Source organism: Serinus canaria, chromosome 5 (genome assembly GCF_022539315.1).
Source record: "Serinus canaria isolate serCan28SL12 chromosome 5, serCan2020, whole genome shotgun sequence".
Taxonomy (NCBI): Eukaryota; Metazoa; Chordata; class Aves; order Passeriformes; family Fringillidae; genus Serinus; species Serinus canaria.
In genome coordinates, this window is record NC_066319.1 from 4,987,259 (window position 1) to 5,006,538 (window position 19,280).

The window sequence follows — 19,280 nt, forward strand, 5'->3', positions numbered from 1 at the left end:
AAGAATATCATGAAAGTGAAATTTTAAAAGAAAAACAATTGGCTTCTGTCAATAAGCTGCTAGGCAGTTCTTACTAAGGCATGAATTAAAATGGGTTTTACTGTGAAAGAATCAGCTCACCATAATGGACAGGAATTCTTGTTCTTGCATAGTAGTTCTGCAGGTCTTAATGGCTTTGTTGCCTCTACAGTAAATTTTCATACTTCATTTGGGGAAGTTCTATTAACAAGGAATAAAACATTTGCTACAGCACTAAATTACATTACAGAAAACCACAGAAAATACATGCTTTACAAAGCAACCATGCTGTAGTCATCAAATAAGATTTTTTTACAAGTTTCAGTTATTGTCAAGACAGTCCATAACTCTACAAAAGCCTGCTAGCTGAAATTTTGCCAAGGTAATAGAAGGTACAGAGCTGACAGCACCAACAACTGATGGACTGTCTGAATTTCCCTTGCTAGGTCAAACTGCACAATTTATTTTTATTTTTTTCTTCCTGAACTGGACATGGTAAAGCTGCAAATGTGCCTGCTCTGCCACCTTGAAATAGCACACAATTGCAAAAAGGGGGGTTGAAACTACATCTGCACCATGAAAATCTGTTCCCAAAAAGAAACACAGTGCCCTCCTTGCACATCTTTATTTCTTCTTCACAAATGTATGAAAAGTAGAAGGTCACATTCCCTGTGCAGTGCAAAGGAAGGAAAGGAACTGCATCCAAACTAGTGACAAACACCACAAGGGCCCCAGTCCCAACATGTACAAAATTGTCACAAGGTCAGCTGGCATTTTACCAAAGCAGTTAGCACATGAATTGAGCCTAAACAAGAGGAGATAAATATATCCTCTGATAAAGAAGATTTCCAACAAAAACAGCAAAAGAATTTTCATTATGGAAGAAAAAAACACCACACTTATTAAAAAATGTAACAACATTTATATTCCTGCTGCAAACATTCTTTTAGCCTTTTTGTTTACTGCCAGGAGTCTCAAGCAGTGTTAAGTTTCTGTGCTTTGTTTCAGAAAAATATTCATACACAGGCTGAATATGACATATCCCAAAAACCATTTGCCATGTAAATATAATGACTGATTGAATTTGACAAGCTCCTTCTAGAACAGTAAACACTGAAGCTCTTGTTTAGGGATATTAATCAGCTCAGCAAGTTCAATGTGTCACCTGTGCCAGAATGGAAGACAAATCATCCCCAGCAGGAATAGAACAGCCACCAGTAATATCCAAAGGAGGCAGGACCATTCACTGAAGGAATTACTCTGGATCCCAGCTATTCCTTCAGGCAGGTTTCCACCAGACACTCACCTTTCCTGTAACTGATCATCCCAGGAGCAACAACAATCCTGTTCCAATGGCTGTGGAGATCCACATGGAAATCTGGGAGAGCTTTCTGCAATTCCCTACAGATGGGCTCTGTCTGCACCTTAACACAGAGTGAAGACAGTGCTCACTGCACTGAGAGTATCTTATGGCTTGGAAATCTGCCTTTAGTTTAAGAATGATTAGGAAACACAGAAGTCAGGGAATAGTTCACCAAAATTCTTAACTGCAGCTTGGCCATCAGCAGATCTTACTGACATTCTTACCTCCTGCTGCTCAGTGGCAAAGAACTTTACTGACCATTTGTTTTCAAGTTCAGGTTTCTCCAGAAGGGCAAATGATTATGTAAAAATCAACTGGCTGACTGAAGTGGTGCAGTCAGTGCTCTGAGGGATGCAAACCCACCAGCCTCTGCTGTAAAATGCTGATTTCTTAGAGGAGGATACCACACATACTGAGCAAACAGGAAAAATCTTCAGATACTGACCGAAATTACCCTCCTCAAACACTGAAAACTTCCTCTGTCCCATGGGGATGGTGTATGTTTTGACATTGCCAAGCTTGTAATAAAAAAGCCCAAAACCTGTCAAAACTCAGCCCTTCCCACTGACTGAGGCTCCCAAGCTCTGCACATGCAACCTGGCACTTGTCCATCTCATTTTCACTTATTTCTACATTCTCTGATCCTTGCAAATGGTACAGCTGGCTCCTGAAATGAAGACTGGAGTGGTGAAGGCTCATCTTCATGTGTCACTGTCCCATTCCCAGATGCTGCGTCCCAGCAGCTGCTCTATTTCCTACCCCCAGCCTCTGAAAGCCCAGGTGATCCCACCAAGCTGAGCAAATGGATCTTCTGCACAGTATCTGGAAATAGCCAAGTACACTTTCTGTCTCCTTTACTAATACTGCTGCTAAATTTGCTGTGCCCCAGTTTCTCACCCATCTGCAATCAGGATTCAGTTTGAATGATGGAACATCAAACACAGCACAGTACAGAGCTGGACCTGGCAGTCAGCAGAACAAGAAGTCCCTTTTCTGCTCAGAAATTCTTCCCAAAAGCCTAGGAAGGATCTAGGACATGATTAAATAATCAGATCACTGAGAACAAGAGCAGATAATTCCATTTTCCTTTGGACTTTGTTCTGGGGTTAATGCAAGCACTTTTGAAAATGTTGCAATGTTCAGGAAATTACTGGGAGTGGGTGAGTGTTCTTTCCCATGCACATTGTCTGACAGGGAATATTAATAAATGCAGCTTTTCAACTGGCACAGGAGAGTACCTACAGTGTCTCCCTCTATTAGCTGGAGGAGACTGATATGGATATAGTTATTTCCAAGATTTTTAACCTCTGATTATTTGACTGCTAGGTTCCAAAACTACAAGAAAGGTAGAAAGATTGCTTTCTTAATAATTCAGATTCAGAAATAAAAAACAGAAAGCTTATGAGATAACCCAGCAGGTTTCTGATTCCTCCTTTCAATGCCAACATTACTGGTAATAATTTTAAGCAATTACATAATAACTAAAATGTATTGGGTGAATTCCTCAGACTTTCTGTTGGCTGGTGTTTTACCTCCAGCTCCCTGTGGGAAAATTCTGAGGTATGCCTCAAGCAATTTAATTTTTTTTTCTTGGAAAGGTAATACACACTAAAGGAGATTAAGCACTGGAGGCTTCAAAGTAACTTACAGAAAGAAAATTTCAAAACCTATCTAAGAGACCTACAGAAATGGGACTTACAAGTTTTTAAAAAACATTTTACTGAAATTCTGCTCCTCTGACAGCTGTGTGTTTTGTCATCTTTTCTAATTTTAAGGTTTTTCCTCACACTAATGATTTGACTGCACTTTTTGTGCCAGGTAAGAGGCAGTGCCTAAAACACGTCACGGCCATCAAGAGCCAATTTAAAATGTATATATCAACAAACAAAGTCATTCAAGAAGTTGCCCACACTGAACAACTGGAAATAACTTGCATTCAGACCCTGGAGCCCTTCTCACAATTCTATATGGGGATCCAGGCTGAGGCAGCCAAAGAATGGCATTCTTGAGAAAGCAGGAAGGAAGCATGCTGGCCAACTGGCTGCTTCCACATTTCTGGAAAACAAGTTACAACAAGAACAGAAGGAGACTAACCTTACCTTCTGTGGCTTTTTAGTAAAGTGGATCAAGTTGCTAGAGAAAAATGAATTTTCATTCCCCCTTATGCTATTTTGCACTGTAAGTACTCACTGAAATTTGGCTGCTGACAGAGTTTAGCAAAGACCTTTTCAGCAGTCACTCAGTTTTCAAAACTCTCTTTCATTCCAAGAGGTAGACAGCATGGGAACCCCTGCACATTTGTCACACACATCCCATGGCCAAACTTATCTTTTCCTAATTACTTTTATCTACAAGTTCCCAAAGTCCACCAACTGAAAACTCCTAACTTATTAAAACACAGGTGCACAATTTTTAAATAATGATGGGAGGGGCAGGAAACAACTCCTAGAAAACACAATATATTAATTAATTTAACTAACAAGGGGAAAAAGGAAAGGGGAAAACATAATCATGCTCTGCACTGGGCCTCAAGCACATTCTGCATTCACATGGCATTGCTGCAGAGGTTTAAACTATTTAAATTTTCAACCAAATTCTAATTGCTTGACTGCAACCTCCTTCCTATCTCTAGTCCATCCATTTTAGTTCACATTTGGGGTTTGGAACTGCAAAGGCAAGCTAAAACAAAAACACTGCTAGACATGAGATGACTTGAAAACACATCCTGCTCAGTGTGGCTGAAACACCGTGCTCAGGTCTCAAGTATCATTAACAAAACTTACCTGTAGGAGAATTATATTTGTCCACTTATGGGGGGGTGCAAGACTTCCCTTTAAAATACTGGAACTGAAAGATGGGAAATGTAAATGTGCAAATTCCTTCAGGCTGGGCTTGCTACTCCCAGTGTTATCCCTGCTGTCTTAGGTGACTTCATAAAATTACATTTGTATTTTTATTTTTTAATCTAAAAGACAGAGCTAACCATTCCAATGAATGAAATAAACAGGACTTCCTGAGTTTATTTTAATAGCAGTGAAAAGGGTCTCTTGTTTTGAATTGGCCCTTCTAGGTAAATTGCTTGAATAAATCCTTCTTGTTGGATGATAATTAAATGAGCATGGAGAATTTTGACAGTTACAGGTGTCAAGAAATTGGGAGAAAATAACATCTGTTCTCATCAAATAGCAGAAAAGCAAATTCAAAATCACTCTTAATAAATGTGTAGCATAAACATTGAACAGAGAGCAAAACAGATACATTAAAATATTTTTTAAAGTAAAATTACCCTTTTTTCTTAGCTGAGTGTAGCAAAGCTGAACTGCTACATCCCACACTGTTGTTCTGTCAGTTTTTTCCTGTCATCCCTCTCACTGTCACAAGTTGCCATCGTGGCTACACCCCTCCCATCCTCTGCATGGTGCTCACAGTGAAAACAGCCAGACAGTGCCATGGCACTCAGTGACACACAGAACAGCCTGGCTGCCAGCTCAGCACTTACAGACAGACAGGCAGCAGAGAACACACTGGGGCATATTTGCCCCTGCCTGGAATTTGGCACAGGATTTCTGCCACTCCTACAATGATTACATTATCTTTTTGATTCTTCTTTCCCTTGTCCATCTTCATGCTTCAGACCCAGGGCTTACAGGGTGATGAGGAAAAAAGCAACTCCACAGAGGTGAGGCAAGGGGAAGGAACATGAGCCCAGAGAGGCCAGGGGGAATGCAGGGCACAGTTCTGGGGCAGCAGAGGGGACAGAGAGAGAGAATCCCTGCTTTTCATTCTGCTCTGACAGATCACTCTGCTCCCTCCCCAGCCCCACAGTGCCTCAGATCTGTCAGCTACTGCAGCATGGCCACAACAGCAATTCATGGGAGTCCTACAGCAGGAGATTCTAGAGCAAGGACTTGGTATTGTATTTGCAGGGAGCCCCCATGAAGAGAGGAATGATGGATCTGACTCCATGTGCTCAGAAAGCTAATTTATTATTTTATGATCTATATTATAATAAAGAATGCTATTCTAAACTATACTAAAGAATATAGAAAGGATACTGACAGAAGGCTAAAAAGATAATAATGAAAACACCTGACTCTTTCCAGAGTCCTGACACAGCTTGGCCCTGACTGGCCAAAGAGTGAAAACAACTCCCAGCAGAATGCAATGGAACAATCTCCAAACACATTCCACATGTGAGCACAACACAGGAGAAGCAAATGAGAGCAGAGTTGTTTTCCTTTTTCTCCGAGGCTGCTCAGTTTCCCAGGAGAAAAATCCTGGGCAAAGGGATTTTTCAGAGAATGTGAATGCCACAAGTTTGAGTACAATCACACTAAGAACTCAGTCCAGCAGCTCTCTGTTACATTCTTTCTGTGGGAAGAATGCAGTCTAAAAATAATATCTATCAATATCTTCAGTTTTGAAAGGTAAGGAAAAAACTCTTATGACAGAACAGTCATTCCCACGACTTCCTTGTTCTCACTTTCAAATAAAATCCTTGTATCTTTTTTTTAGTAACAGAAAGGGTGTAAATACACAGTGCCTTCAGAGATGACTTTGCTACTTAAAATTGATCTTAACTGGACAGTTAGCAATGATCATCCAATTGCTGGAGAAGCAAATATCCAGAATCACCTTCCACTGACTCTGTGCTGGCACAAAGAGCACACTGAATAATTCCTTCTCTCTGTTCCTTCTTTCCCTAAACAGATAAACAATTTTTTTAAAGAAGTTTCATGGCATTCTTACGTGGCAAAAGCCAGGTTAATGCACAAGGGTTTTGTCTTCACCTACCAAGAAACATTCCCTGTGGCTGCCCCAACACTTCAAACACTCTGAGAGCTCTTGTTCCTGCAAGCATTCTGCTCTGAACTTCAGGGCAGCCACTCACAGCCCAACAGCTGCTCACAGAATGGTCTTGGAAAAACACAGGAATCAGAAAATCACTGGGGAGTAGAACTCAGCATCATCCAAAAAAACATCACTCTCCATGACCACCCCAGTTTAGTATTTACCACCTCACTATTTTAGCAACACCTGGGGCTTGGGGATACTCTGTAACCTGCACTTAACCCCTGGGGTCAGTGACTGCAGGTAGGGTATTTATTTCCCTGCTGACAGGCACACACAGGGTGCTGTGGGCTGAGTGGCTGCTTATCCATCAGTCCCTAGGAACACACAGAGTGGGACAGAGTTTGTAATTACACTTCTGCACCACATCTCCTAGTACCTCTCTGCTTTTTTGCCAGACAGCATCTCTCTCCCCATAGTGTGAAGCCAATACTTGTATTTCACCAGGTATTGCAACCTTTTGCCAGACTGTAACAGGAGCTTTTGTTTTCCTCTTCATCTCAGAACACAAATAGAAACACCCTTTGAAATATATTTAGACTAAACTTTTTTTTAAATGTTAATTTTCAGGAATGTTGCCAATTCACTTTTAGCAGATGGTTTGCTATTTAATGTCTCTAGGCAGGCAGAAAAGCTTTAATCAATAGAATCAAAGAAATGTTGAGAAATTACAAGCAATTTTACAAAATCAAAGGCATTTCCTACATATTGTCAAGCAGACAAAAATATATTGACAAGTTGTTACTGCAAGGAGCTGAGGAATGCTTCCCACATTACAACACAATTTCTTTTTACATGCTTTCAAATCTCCAGGTTTCCTCCTAACAAGGATATTTTACCCTGTCATAAATTTATAAATTCTCCAAGAGCAGCCTAATTAAGAAAAAATGGATCCAGGGCTGAGCAATTAAAAACCTACCCTCAAGAGCTGGCAGTGCCCATATGCAAAGCTTTACCTCTGCTTACTTTGAACAAGAAATCCCTGCTGTGGTTCCCCATTCCCCCTGGGGCCCAGCATTCCACCTGCATCTGCAGTCATCCAGGAAAAGACACAAAATGGGCAGGGATCAGCCCAGCCACCAGCTATCCCTCAGCTACTGCAGAGAGCACTGGGAACTGTCTGGAAAGCTGATTCCAACACTCCTCAGGCAACACTTCCATCCTCTGCTCTGCCAGGCTGCACTGCCTGCTCCTGCTGCTGCCACACAGAGATTTTGCAAACACACTCCCATGTGCTCTGACCAAGCTCTTCTTTGGTGAAAAATGTGTATTTTATTATTGTGTTTTCACAAATATTAAAATGAATATTATTTGTGTTATGTTAGAAAGTTGTGCTGTATTAATTTTCCTAAGTAGTGTGTTAAATATAGGTTTAGGTTATAACATAATGTTAAAATAGAAACTATGCTGTGTAAGATACTTTTTTTAAAGAGAGGACTTGCAGCAAGAGAGCAGCCACAGGACACCTGAATCTTTCAGAGAAAGAGAATTTATTGCCCCATTATCAGGAGAAACTAACTTCTTCCTGCCTCAGTCAGGATTCAGAGTTAGAAGCTGGCCCTGCCCAGCCAGAATCCTGTGTGTGAATGGAGTTGATGCACCATGGATGAGCTGTGTGAATGTGCACCAGGCTGTTGCTTTAAGGGTTAATCCTCTGTTCACGTGGGGCCTTTTTCGGGCTTATTTTGCCCAGAAAGAGGCACCTGGACTGTCTGTAACTCTTTGTTTTTATTGCCTCATATTGCCCTAATCCAAATAGTCTAAATTTTTATTACTCTAATTATATTGCTATTTTTATAATCATTTTATTACTATTAAACTTTTAAAATTTTAAAAACAAGTGATTGGCATTTTTCACACTTTGGTGCTTGCACTACCATTCACAAACTCTTTCCTGTAAGGCCCTGTCAGGCAATGGTGAAGCCCCTTCCTACCTTCCAGACAACACAGATGGACCCTCAACTCAACCATTTTTTCAGAGAGAGATACCATATAGAAAATATTTTAAATATTTAATATTTCCATATTCATTTGCATGCAAAATTTTATCTCAGTACTTAAACAAGAGTAACAGAATCAGCACTGTGAAGGTGCTTTAAACAAATTTTATGTCTTCTTATGCAAGGAAGACATAAGCTGTGCTGGAAACTCATGTGTGTTGATAGAATTGCACTCATAGGAAGTACAACAATGAACCAATGAGGTTTAAATATTTCTATGCCAAAAGCATTCCTGTTACAATGGGAGCAAGTGGGAATGATATGGATCCAAACATGAGTCTTCTGTTGTCATTTTATTACAGCTTTTTCAGGTCTTGCTGCTTTCAGTGCCTAAATTCACCTGTGATCTTGGCACTGTGTACAAGTTTACACTCCCTTTGGAACTTGGGTTTGGGTTTCTCTGTTGCTGGTTTGTTTGGTTTATGTCTAAGTTTTACATTCATTTCAAACTTGCACAGCTTTATAGCCAGGTGAAAACATGAGCTGAAATACCTCATCCTGTAACATCTAAGTTTAATGATGTCATAATCTTTATGGCTGACATCATGTTGTAAAGTCACAGAGCTCTAACTCTGAAAAAGCAGGATTAAAACAACACACAATTATAATATTTAAGACAAATTGCATCACAATTTGGTTCCAGGCCCAGTATTTTGCTTAGGATAGTCTGGCTGTATGCAAAAAAAAATTCTTACTTCATTAAAGGTGCAACACATCTTTTATAAGATCCATATAATCGAAAGCAAATTGATTTAAGTCTTGCATTTTTGAAGATTTGGGGTTAATTAACAAGAAAAATATTTTTAGCAATCTACTAGATGTGAAATTGATTTTGAGAGTGGCAGGAAAGCAAAAGGCTTTCAGAAGAGAACCAAAAATGGTGCATCACTACGTTCCACTCCATGGAAACTCACTAGCACTAGTTTCACCAGTTTCAATAAAACCAGTGGAGAATCCAGAGTTTCTACTCAATAACTGCAATTTCATATCAACTAAGAAAGGATAAAACATTCAGGTACCCTTGTGCAGCCTGCAGCTTTTGCTGTACTCTTCTCCCCCTTGACCCTCCTTGTCCTCCAAACTGTTAAATGTGAACACATCTTCTAATCAGAAATTCCACAGAAATTACAGCATACTTCTCCCACACCCTTCACTTGAGCAACTTAAAATATTCCTGTTAGCACAAGCAGAAGAGGGAAAGGCTGGCAGAATATGATCACTCCACATACAGCTGGTAAAATTACAAATACCTCAGAGAAAGACAAACACCCAGAACAAAGTTATTTTAAAAATGGTTCTGTGCTCAGTTCTGCAAACCCTTTTTATTCTGTGCACAGAGAAATCCCAGATGTTTTCTCCAACCATAATTTCAATGCAATGATAATCCTCTAATGGATGAGCACAGACTCACTGAGTCTGCAGTGCTTGAAAAGTTTATCTGACAAGTTTTACTTTTACCTCCAGCATGCCAAATCTTCCTGCAGAGCCTCTGGCAAGTCATGACTTGATGCAAAAAGAAAAGCTTCAAAGCAATTTGAATCCACCATGAAAGCAGGGACAGGTAATTCTCTGCATTAGCTGGATGATTCATGAAAGAGATCTTTAGCTAGATTCAGATTACATATGAGCAAGTAACACAGTCTACAAATCTGTATTATCTCCCTAAAATGAAGGCTGGAATGATCATTTATCTATGAAGGAAAAAACCCACAGAAATATTATCTTTTTCTTACACTCTTCAGAAAGCTGCTTATAGAAATCCTATTTTCCTCAGAGATCACCTGTGACAGCTCCAATAAAAGGAAAATTCAAACATTCACATTTAAAATATGGGGCTTGATTTAGGAGATAGGAAATGCCAAAACCAGAACTGCACCAGGATTTCCACACACCTACTGACATTACTAACACAAGGTCACTGAGCTCCTGAATTTTCAGCATACAAGCAGAGATTTAGGCAGTTGTGTGTTATTTAAGATGGGCTAATTAAAACCTGCATGTTGGGAGAGCTCTCTAAGCTGATCCTTCAGGGCTCATGTCAGCCTCACATTTGTGTCTCTGGCAGATGTGGCTACAGCAGCACACCTCAGCATCTTCTGGGGGAAAAGGGACCTTGTGGCTGATTCTTCTGAGCAGCTCCAGCAGCCACCAGAGGTCTGTAGAAGTGGGGCCACAGCAGTTCCCTCTATCCCCTCCTGTGCCCTGCTCCTGCAGACCCTCTCCATAGGGATGAGGGCTCTGAGTCACTGCACATTCCCATGGCATTGATCACAGGACAGCTGCCATTCCTGCCAGCTGCCACAGCGTTGTTGTCATAGAAATAATACATTGTTAACATCTCATGTCTTCAAGACACAGCTGAGCTAGGGAATATAGCAAGAATCCCTCACAGACTCGAGAAGACACATTGGCATTTTAAAGACAGAGCACTTCAAGGGAGCAGCTTGGACCTTCCACCTTCATATTCTAAAACAGAAATCAGAATATTCTCATTTGTTAAATTTCAAAGCCAAGCAAAGGAGACACTGGAGAACTGTAATAACAACCATCAGGGTTTCAGCTCCTAAACATCTCCGCCTTTCCCTCAGAAAACTGAGGGTATCATGTTAAAAACAGAACCTTAAGTACAAAACACCAGCTGAGCAGAGAAAAACTGGGTAGAAAACAGAAACAAAATGTTGTTTCACAGAGAATACGTTGGCACTGCACAACCACAGAGTAGATGTAGGTATATACAACAGCACCATGAAACCAAAGCATTAAGCTTCATGTCCCTGAGAATTTCAGTGAATATGCAGAGTATCTGTCCCCACGAATCCAGCAGCTCGTTAGTGAGCTGTTTAACAAGCTCCTGAAAGGAAGGAGCCCAGGAGTTTGTAAAGAGGCTACAGCTGGCACTGCAAGGCCAAGGGCAGCACAGAATGATACCTCTGGAGATAGTTCAATGGAAAATAATATAGCAGATGAATAGAAAGGGACTTGCCTCTGAGGAATGAAGTTAGTTTTCACAATATGAAGTTAGTTGTCACTTTTGCATTACTCAGAAATTAAACTTCATTAATTTTGTTAATTGTGGACCAGTGAATCCCCTCACTGCTCTGGACTCAGGGACAATCCCAAGATACCTCAGAGCCCAGTCTCCAATCTCCAGGCCAAGTGTGGCTGACAACACAATCTTATGGCTGCATGGAATGAGGACAGCCATTAACCAGCTACAGAGGATTCATGTCCCCTTGTGTCCCTTTCCACATTCCACAATGGATTAGTAGCTGAGAATCAAGTTCCTGGGCTGTTCCAAAGACAAACAAGGATCCTCCATCACCCTCAGGAGGCAGCTAAGCCATCTTCAAACTGCCACTGCTGTCTCAAGATTTGAGCCCAAGATTTGCTTTTTATAAATCACCAGAGATGTTCTTTATACATCATGTCTAACAATCAAACAGATAACATCAGCTTATGCCACCACTCCCCACACTGATGCACGCTTCCACAGGTCACATTGATGGCAAGACCTTTCTGTTGAAGGCAGAATTAAAGTAAACTGCTTCTGTGTCTTGTCTCAGGCAAGAGAGCAATGTTGGGTGGAGACAGGCACAAACTGCCTTCTGTGATGCCAGAGAGAGTCAGAGTCCAGCACCAAGCTGATCTCACACGTTACACACAATTCCCAGCAGCTGGGTCTAGGTCTTGCTTTGTGTTTCTTTTCAGATGTATTTACCTCTATTCTGGTCATACAGATAAAAACCACTCATAAGTACTGAAGTTGGCATAGCAAGCTGGCAGGAAAGAGCTCAGCTGGAACCCCTGCACAGCTGCAGGCTGCTTGTGCCAGCCCAAAGTGACACCAGAGTGGCACAAATGAAGCACTGGGTGCAGAACCTGGAGCAGAACAGCTCTCTCCATCCCTGCTCAGCCCATGCATCCTCTGCTCAAACACTGCACTAAAACCCCCCTCCTTCCACAAAGGCTGTGCCATTATGCAGAAATAACCAATGTCAACAAAAACTATCTTTTTCAGAGAAAAATGCAAAATTTTCTAGCTTAGCAATGAGGGAATTAGTGGAGGGCGTGGAAGTCACAGCTCCACTCCTGACTCATTTTTTAACCTTCTGTTGAAGACTTCTCTCATGTGAACTACAGAAATTGTCAGGATTGAAGGAAAAGGAATCCAGGTCAATTCCCTTCCCAACTACAAAGCTAGCATTCACTCTCACTCTGTGGCCAAATAAAACTTTCCTTGTTTCAATCTCCAATCTGCCATGCCATTCCCATTGTATAAACCTGAAGAAACAGAGCAATCTAGGTGACAACCAGGAAAATGGAAAATAAATTTTAAAAAAGAAACCTCATTCTGAAGAAAACAGAATCATTCCATATCCAGCAATGAAATCCAGTTACCTTAAGGCCAAACTAGCACTCCTCAGTTTTGCCCACTGCACCCTGATCCCAGGGACACAAATCCTCAGTGGAAGAACTGGCAAGAACATAATTAGAAGGGAGTTGAAGATATTCAAAGCACAAAAAATTCAATTTTAATAATAGTAATAATACACCATATCAAGGTGTAGTCAACAGAATCAACAACATTAAGTCTTCAGTAGATTGTCCTTGAAATACCTACACCTCCAGTGTTGCTTGAAAATTCACAGCAAATTAAGTCTTCCAGCTGAAATAACTCTATTAAGGTTTCTATAGTGTGCTCATCCCTAAGCATGGAAGAACATGAAAGTTAAATCCCAATTAATCTGCACTGACATGCAGCCATCTAGAATGACTTGAGAAGTCACAGTCTAAAGAGGAAAAATAATGGGATTAATCCTGTCTCTCTTACCTATGCAAGTGGTTGCTTGCATTGCAATTAACTGCATTGGGACAGCAGATCCCTGTGCCTGTACAGAGACAGGGAATGCAGAGCCCTCTGCAGTGGAGCTCGAGCTGAGTGTTCCCAGGGCTGCTGCCTGCTGCTCATTTGTTTCTCAGTAGAATAAATATGCTGCAACGAGTGATAAACATGCCTAATTGCTTTTGAGCTTGAGGGAAATAAGCTGAGGGGATTTAGCCATTAATTATTCCCAAAAGGGAAGTACCTCAGGAGTAAGAGACATGGTGGAGTGGCCATTTGAATCCTGGTGAGCTGACTTTATGGAACCCAGCTAGAGCTGGCAGCCAGGCTGCAAAAGACAGAAGACATCCTTCTTTGTGTTTGAGATCAAGAAATAAAGGGTAGATAAGAAACACGACATTTACTTACTCATATCTTTCCTAAGCTGAAATTAGAGTTTTTGAGGCTGACCTAGTTCCCAAGCTCAAAATATGCAGTTTCTTAGAGCAAACCATTTCACCCTGACACAGGGACTGAGTGAATCCCACACTGGAGAGCTCTCCCTCGCCCAGCTGACCACAGACAGTGATCAGATATCCAACTGTGGGACAGATAATACTACCTCAAGTAAATCCACACAGCAAATCATTCTGAGCAGCAGAATGAAAGATAATGTAAGCAGCTCTTCTCTCACAAATTTTCCCAAGTCCACACAGTGCCTGGTGTTCCACTGATAAGGACAGATGCAGCAGCTTGCAAGGATGGAGGACCAAAGTCCTACTAGGACACACATCAACCTTAACCAAAACTTTAGCTACTCCAGAAATGAACTATGTGTTACAGCTTCCATTTAGATCTAGCCTCTGTCTTAACCTCTTTAGTAAATCTGTTTAGGTCCAAGGAGTTGGGAGGAAGAATTGGTGAGGGCAAGGAAGCAAGTTCATGTCATAGACTTCATAGTCTATAGTCTTTTAAGATAATTCCACAACAAAAACACCATCTGATTAAAACTAGGAAGGCTGAAAAATACTAAAATGACATTGAGTAATAAGACAGACAGGATGATGTGCAGTGGTGTTTTGAGTGATATGGGTTTAATCACAGCTTAGCTTTTCAAGAAAATTAAACTATGAACTATGATGGCCTAAAGTGAGGCTGTAGAAAACAACACTTCTCTCCCTTTTGGCTGGTGCTGTTCACCTTGTCACTGATACAAACTAAGCATCAGATTAAATGCAGCCTGCCCACTCCCCTGATCTTCCAACTGCACATATGATTTAGGGGGTGTTTTTGGTGTCAGAGCCAATGCATGATGCATTATTAAGATGAAGGATATGTTGTGATCTGTCTGAAGCACTCTCATATTGATTTTAATAACCTGAGAGTGTCTGGGGTTTCTTGAGGCCCTTTGGTGTTTGTGAACTCAACAGAACACAGTTTTTCCACCCCATTTAACACTTGTTAACCTCAGCCCTCTGAAGTATACTTTCTGGGAACAGAGCTCAGTGCTACTACACAGTCCATGTGCCACAGACCTCTGTCAGGCATGAAAAAGGGCTGCATTTGGCATCAAGCTACCCATCTGGCCCTTTACTCAGTTTCATTCATACACATAAACACACACACACAATTGATCTCGACAAAGACACCATCCTGTCTGCAACCTCCAAAGGAGGTGGGAACTGAAAGTTTCTCTCAGTGGGCTGCCTGCTAGCATGGAGCACATGCCTCCTACTGAAGAGCTGGGCTGGGGGGGAAGAGAATCTCCTTGGCACTGGCTGTGGAGCATTCAGATGTGGTTAACACCACACTCCCACAACACTGCCCCAGAAAATCCTGCAGGGCACCAACACTGCAAAAAGGTAAAGTCACTTGACCAAAACCATCTTGTGAGCTGTGTCTGGCCACAAGCCAGGAACTCAGGATTCCCAGGTTTCAGGCAGCTCAAGTTTCAGCACTGAGCTTTAGCTCCACAAGCTTCTTTCTGTGCCCTGGGATTTCCCTGTCCATATTGTTCTTTCCAAACACCAGGCAAACCGATTTTGATTCCCTCTGAACCTTTCTTATCTGAAATCTCTCTTCAGTCCGATACTTTTCTTGCCATGAAAATGTCTTTTTAAAATACATACTTTAAAAAGGGTTTTATAGGAAGGCATATCTTATTTCTTCTCATTTCTAGGACACTTGATAAAATATTACAAGATTGCAATTTATATGCTAAAGGAATTCCCAGATGGCATCTAATCAAACAATCAGAAAGCAAATTAAAATGAAATATTAGTGTACCCCTGTATGTAAAATGCAGCAGCTAAAGCTCTCTGGCATTTGCAGGATAGCCTATGGAATGTAATTCTATTACCTGGGCTAACTTCATGCCTGTTCAGCATTGCAGAACATCTGAGCTACTGAGACCTCTGTCCGACACAAAAAAGAAGTGGCCCAAGGAAAAGTTGAATAGCAAACTACAGATAACCCTTATAACCATGTCTAGAGCCATTACTGCAGCTGGTTTACTCAATTTCTGGCAACAACTCTCAAACATGTAATTTCTTAAAGCTGGCCTTCAAGTTCAAATCAAACCCAGTCAAGCTTGGGATATTTCTTTCAATAACTTCAGTGAGTTTTGCACCGTGACCCAGAATTCACAGTATCTCACAGTTCTAAACAAAATCTGATGAAAAGTAAGACCCTATTCTGCAGTATCTGCCACAGGAATTCCTGTGGGAACCCCAGTTAAAATTATTTGGCAAATAAAAGTACAGAAAATCCACTTTGAGCTAAGGATCTGTGATTTTTATTTTATTCATTTATTTCTCTTAAAGACTAAGTTGTTTCAATAAGGCATGAGAAGCTTGTAAAGCTTTTATTTTAATGCCCAAATATTTTAGTATTTATCACCAAACTGTTCACTTAGTTAATTCTGAAAGACCCTCTTCAACTTTAAAATAAGCATTATTTGAGGAATAAAACCATCCGGTTTGGCTTATGGATAGTCACCAAAAAAAAAAAAAGCTTATGCTCTAATCCATGCTGTACTCTCCCCTGATTTAAATGAACCTTTTCTCTTCTACTCTAAAAACTAGTGACCAAAGGCACCAATATGGTTAATTTCCTTGAAAACAGTTAGTTTCCTCGAAAATAAACAAGGCTGTTTGAGTTTCACACCAACAAACCTGAACAGTTTTGCTTCAGCCTCATAAGGGAAGTCAATTAACTTTGCGTATCTCACTCTTAGCCAGAGCCTTTTGGAAAATCCCTGCCTTTATATGTGCTTCCACAGTGCTCTCCACTGGCACACAGACAAGAATACATTTGCCTTTAAAAACCCATTTCAGGAATCAAGACAAACTTAAGGACTGTATGACAGAACTTGAAACTTGAAGAAGCTGCTATAACCCATTCTCCAGAAAAGAAAAGGGGGAAATTATAAAAAGCAGCATTTTACTCCTTTGAGCATGACAAGACTATCTGAGAAATGAGTGCATATATGAAATGAATGATGATATGCCATATTTAGAAAGATATTAACACAAGTCATAGCTGGGCTTTAACAGCACCACAAAGTTATGTGTATTGACAAGCAGGGAAGCCCAGCACTCATGGGGCTACCCAAAGCTGCTTGGAAGTGAGCAAGGTTTCTTGCATTGGTGATAGGTATCCTTCATCACATGGTCTACTCTTCTTCTTCAGGTTTAGGAGAGACTAGAACTGGGGTTGGAGTATTTGATGGAGGTTATGCAGAAGTAGAGAAAGATGGTTTCTCTAGATTTTGTACAGGTTCTCATCTACCCCCAAGCCTCATCACCATCCAATTCACTTGGCAGGCTGAGAGAGTGATGGTATGATGTCATGCAAATGAGGAAAGTATAAAGGAAGACACTAAAGATCCCCCAGTAAAGCATAAGTCATGCAAAATCCCAAACTCACAGGAAATCATCATATTCTCTCCCAGTGCCTCCCCACTTCATCCCTTCTCCCAGGGCACCCATTAAAAGGCGATCAAATTAAAAGGCATTACATAAAGAGAGATCGCCCCAGTTATACTCCCAAGAGGCTCCCGGCACTACAGCAGCACTAAGGGAAAACCTCCATCATCCCAAGGAACGCAGAGACTCAGCACGGCTTAGCAGAGTCGGGCTTAAAGGGGGAGGAGAACAAGAATTCCACTAGCAACAAACCATTCTGAAAAATAACAAATAGAAATTAAAAATAATTAAAAAAACCAAACAGCAAGATGGGAAGCGGGTTTTGGCTGCGAGCCCCCCCGCGGAGCCCTGCTCGGGGAAGGCAAGGCAGGAGCTGAGCTTGGCTCCAGCCCCAGGCCGAGCCCCGCGGGCGGGGGCGGCTCCCGCAGCGCTCCCCGGCTCCGCCGCTGCCCGGCCGGGCTCCGGGAGGGCTCCTCGGGCGATCCCGCACGCTCCGCGCAGCGCCGGCTCTTCCGGGCTGGCCGTGGCTCCGCCGATCGCGACAGACACGACAGACACGACAGACACGGCCGGAGGGGATGGAGCTCACACGGCGAGCGGCGGGCGGAGAGGGGAGAGGAGGGCGAGCAAGCGGGGCTGAGGTGGTACCTTGGATGTGCTGCTTGATGACATTTTCCAAATGGTCCAGCCTTTCTATAATCCTTAAAGTGTCCCCTTTGTCTTCCTCTAACTTTTTTTCCGAGATCGGCTCCTGCACTTTCACGTAAACACTGGCAATGTAGTTGGTGACCCAGCCCACGTACAGCAGGCAGACGATGTTAGTCATTCCACTCAAAATCACGCAAGTGGACACTAAAGTTTTGGTTTTCCTGGTGCACACCATCCTGAGATCCCTCCATATAGCTCCAGAAATCCTGTGATCCAGAAAACAAAAATAAGCTGCGATGAATAGAAATCCTTTTCCCCTTTTCCCCGAAACGGAGACCACTCCGAAGTCAGGAAATTTCCATGCAAAAAGTTCTCTAATCCACAGAATAAAAAATACTTCTCGCCTACCTAGAAGGAGAGGTGGGGGCGGGGAGGGCTGAGAATTAGAATCCCGGCTTGGAGTACATGAAAATCGGCGAAAGTTTGCGATGGCAAAGCCGACAGCAGACAGCCGGCCGGCCACCGCCCTCAGGCACCGCCCCCCGGCCCGGGCATCACGGCCGCGGGCAGCCCAGCGCCCGAGCGTGGCAAACTTTGTTCCCTGCGCCGCCGCTTCCCATCGCCACCGGCCGCGGAGGAGCCCCGGCGCCGGGAGAGCCTGCCGGGGAGCGGGGCTGGCCAGGGACTGACAGCGGCCGGCTCCAATGGCAGCGGCGCTGCGCGGGGGCGCGGGGCGGGGATGCGGCGGGACCCACCTGCTCCTCGCTCCGCACCGAGCGGCGCCGGGGCCGGCCAGCCGCTTCCCTGCCTGCCTGCTTCACTCCTGCCTCCCTGCCTGCCTGCCTCCTTCCCTGCCTGCCTGTCTTCTTCCCTCCCTGCCTGCTTCCCTGCCTGCCTGCCTGTCTCCCTCCCTGCCTGCTTCCCTCCGTGTCTCCCTCCGTGCCGTGCCCGGGGCTGGCTGCGAAGGATCCCCAGCCTGGAGAAGCAGAGGCGGCAGCTGCCGGTGCCGTTCGCTGCGAGAGCAGCGGTGCCGCCGCTCGCACCCAGAGGCGTCCATTTGCCTGAGGGGTGAAACCGGAGATGTGCCTTGGGCTCGGCGGAGCTCTGGGCTCCCAGCGACCACCCACCAGTGCGATGTGTTTGGCTTTGAGCCTCTCGGCGTGCCCGCTCCCCGCCGAGGTTGGGCTGGGAATACCGAATCGTTGCTCGCATCCGCACCGGCGAGCGCCGTATCCGTCCGTTCATCGCCTCCCCCACCTCCGCAGGGATACACTCTATCCGAGAACATCCAGAATTAGCTTCAGTATCAGAGGCAGGATCAGCGACTCGCAATTTAGTTCAGCATACCCTGCTGCTTTTCTCTCTTCACTTCACATTTTACATTGATTTTTGAAAACACATTAAAAAGACAAATTCCTCTCAATATAAAATCTCACGGATTTGAGAGAAGGCACATGATTAATCCTTTCCATTCCTATTAAATAGGGACTTTTGTACTATATGAGATCATTTTCTTTTGATAGTTTCAAGACAGAAATGTAACCAGCATATCCAGTATTAGAAACAATGAGGCACGTGTTAATTAGCATTCTAAAATTATTTTAAATACTTATCCAATGAAAGCAAGGATATCAAATGTTGTGGATTGACTG

At 42.8% G+C, this 19,280-nt stretch overlaps 1 protein-coding gene across 4 annotated transcripts in view; it reads right to left on the reverse strand.

Annotated features, from left to right (window-relative positions):
• Positions 1 to 18,865, reverse strand: part of GALNT18 (polypeptide N-acetylgalactosaminyltransferase 18) — a 225,191-nt gene extending 206,326 nt beyond the window's left edge. The window contains exons 1-2 of one of the 4 annotated variants that reach the window (XM_030240725.2): positions 18,756 to 18,865; positions 17,629 to 17,894 (exon numbers count right to left, since the gene is read on the reverse strand). In XM_030240725.2, coding sequence (XP_030096585.1) covers positions 17,629 to 17,863 — 235 coding nt within the window. In that variant the 5' untranslated portion in view covers positions 17,864 to 17,894; positions 18,756 to 18,865. Of the gene's footprint in view, positions 1 to 17,628; positions 17,895 to 18,036; positions 18,243 to 18,383; positions 18,520 to 18,755 lie in introns of those variants that run through there. The other 3 variants (XM_050974795.1, XM_050974796.1, XM_030240724.2) reach the window with 3 other exon arrangements.
• Positions 18,866 to 19,280: the final 415 nt, after the last annotated feature.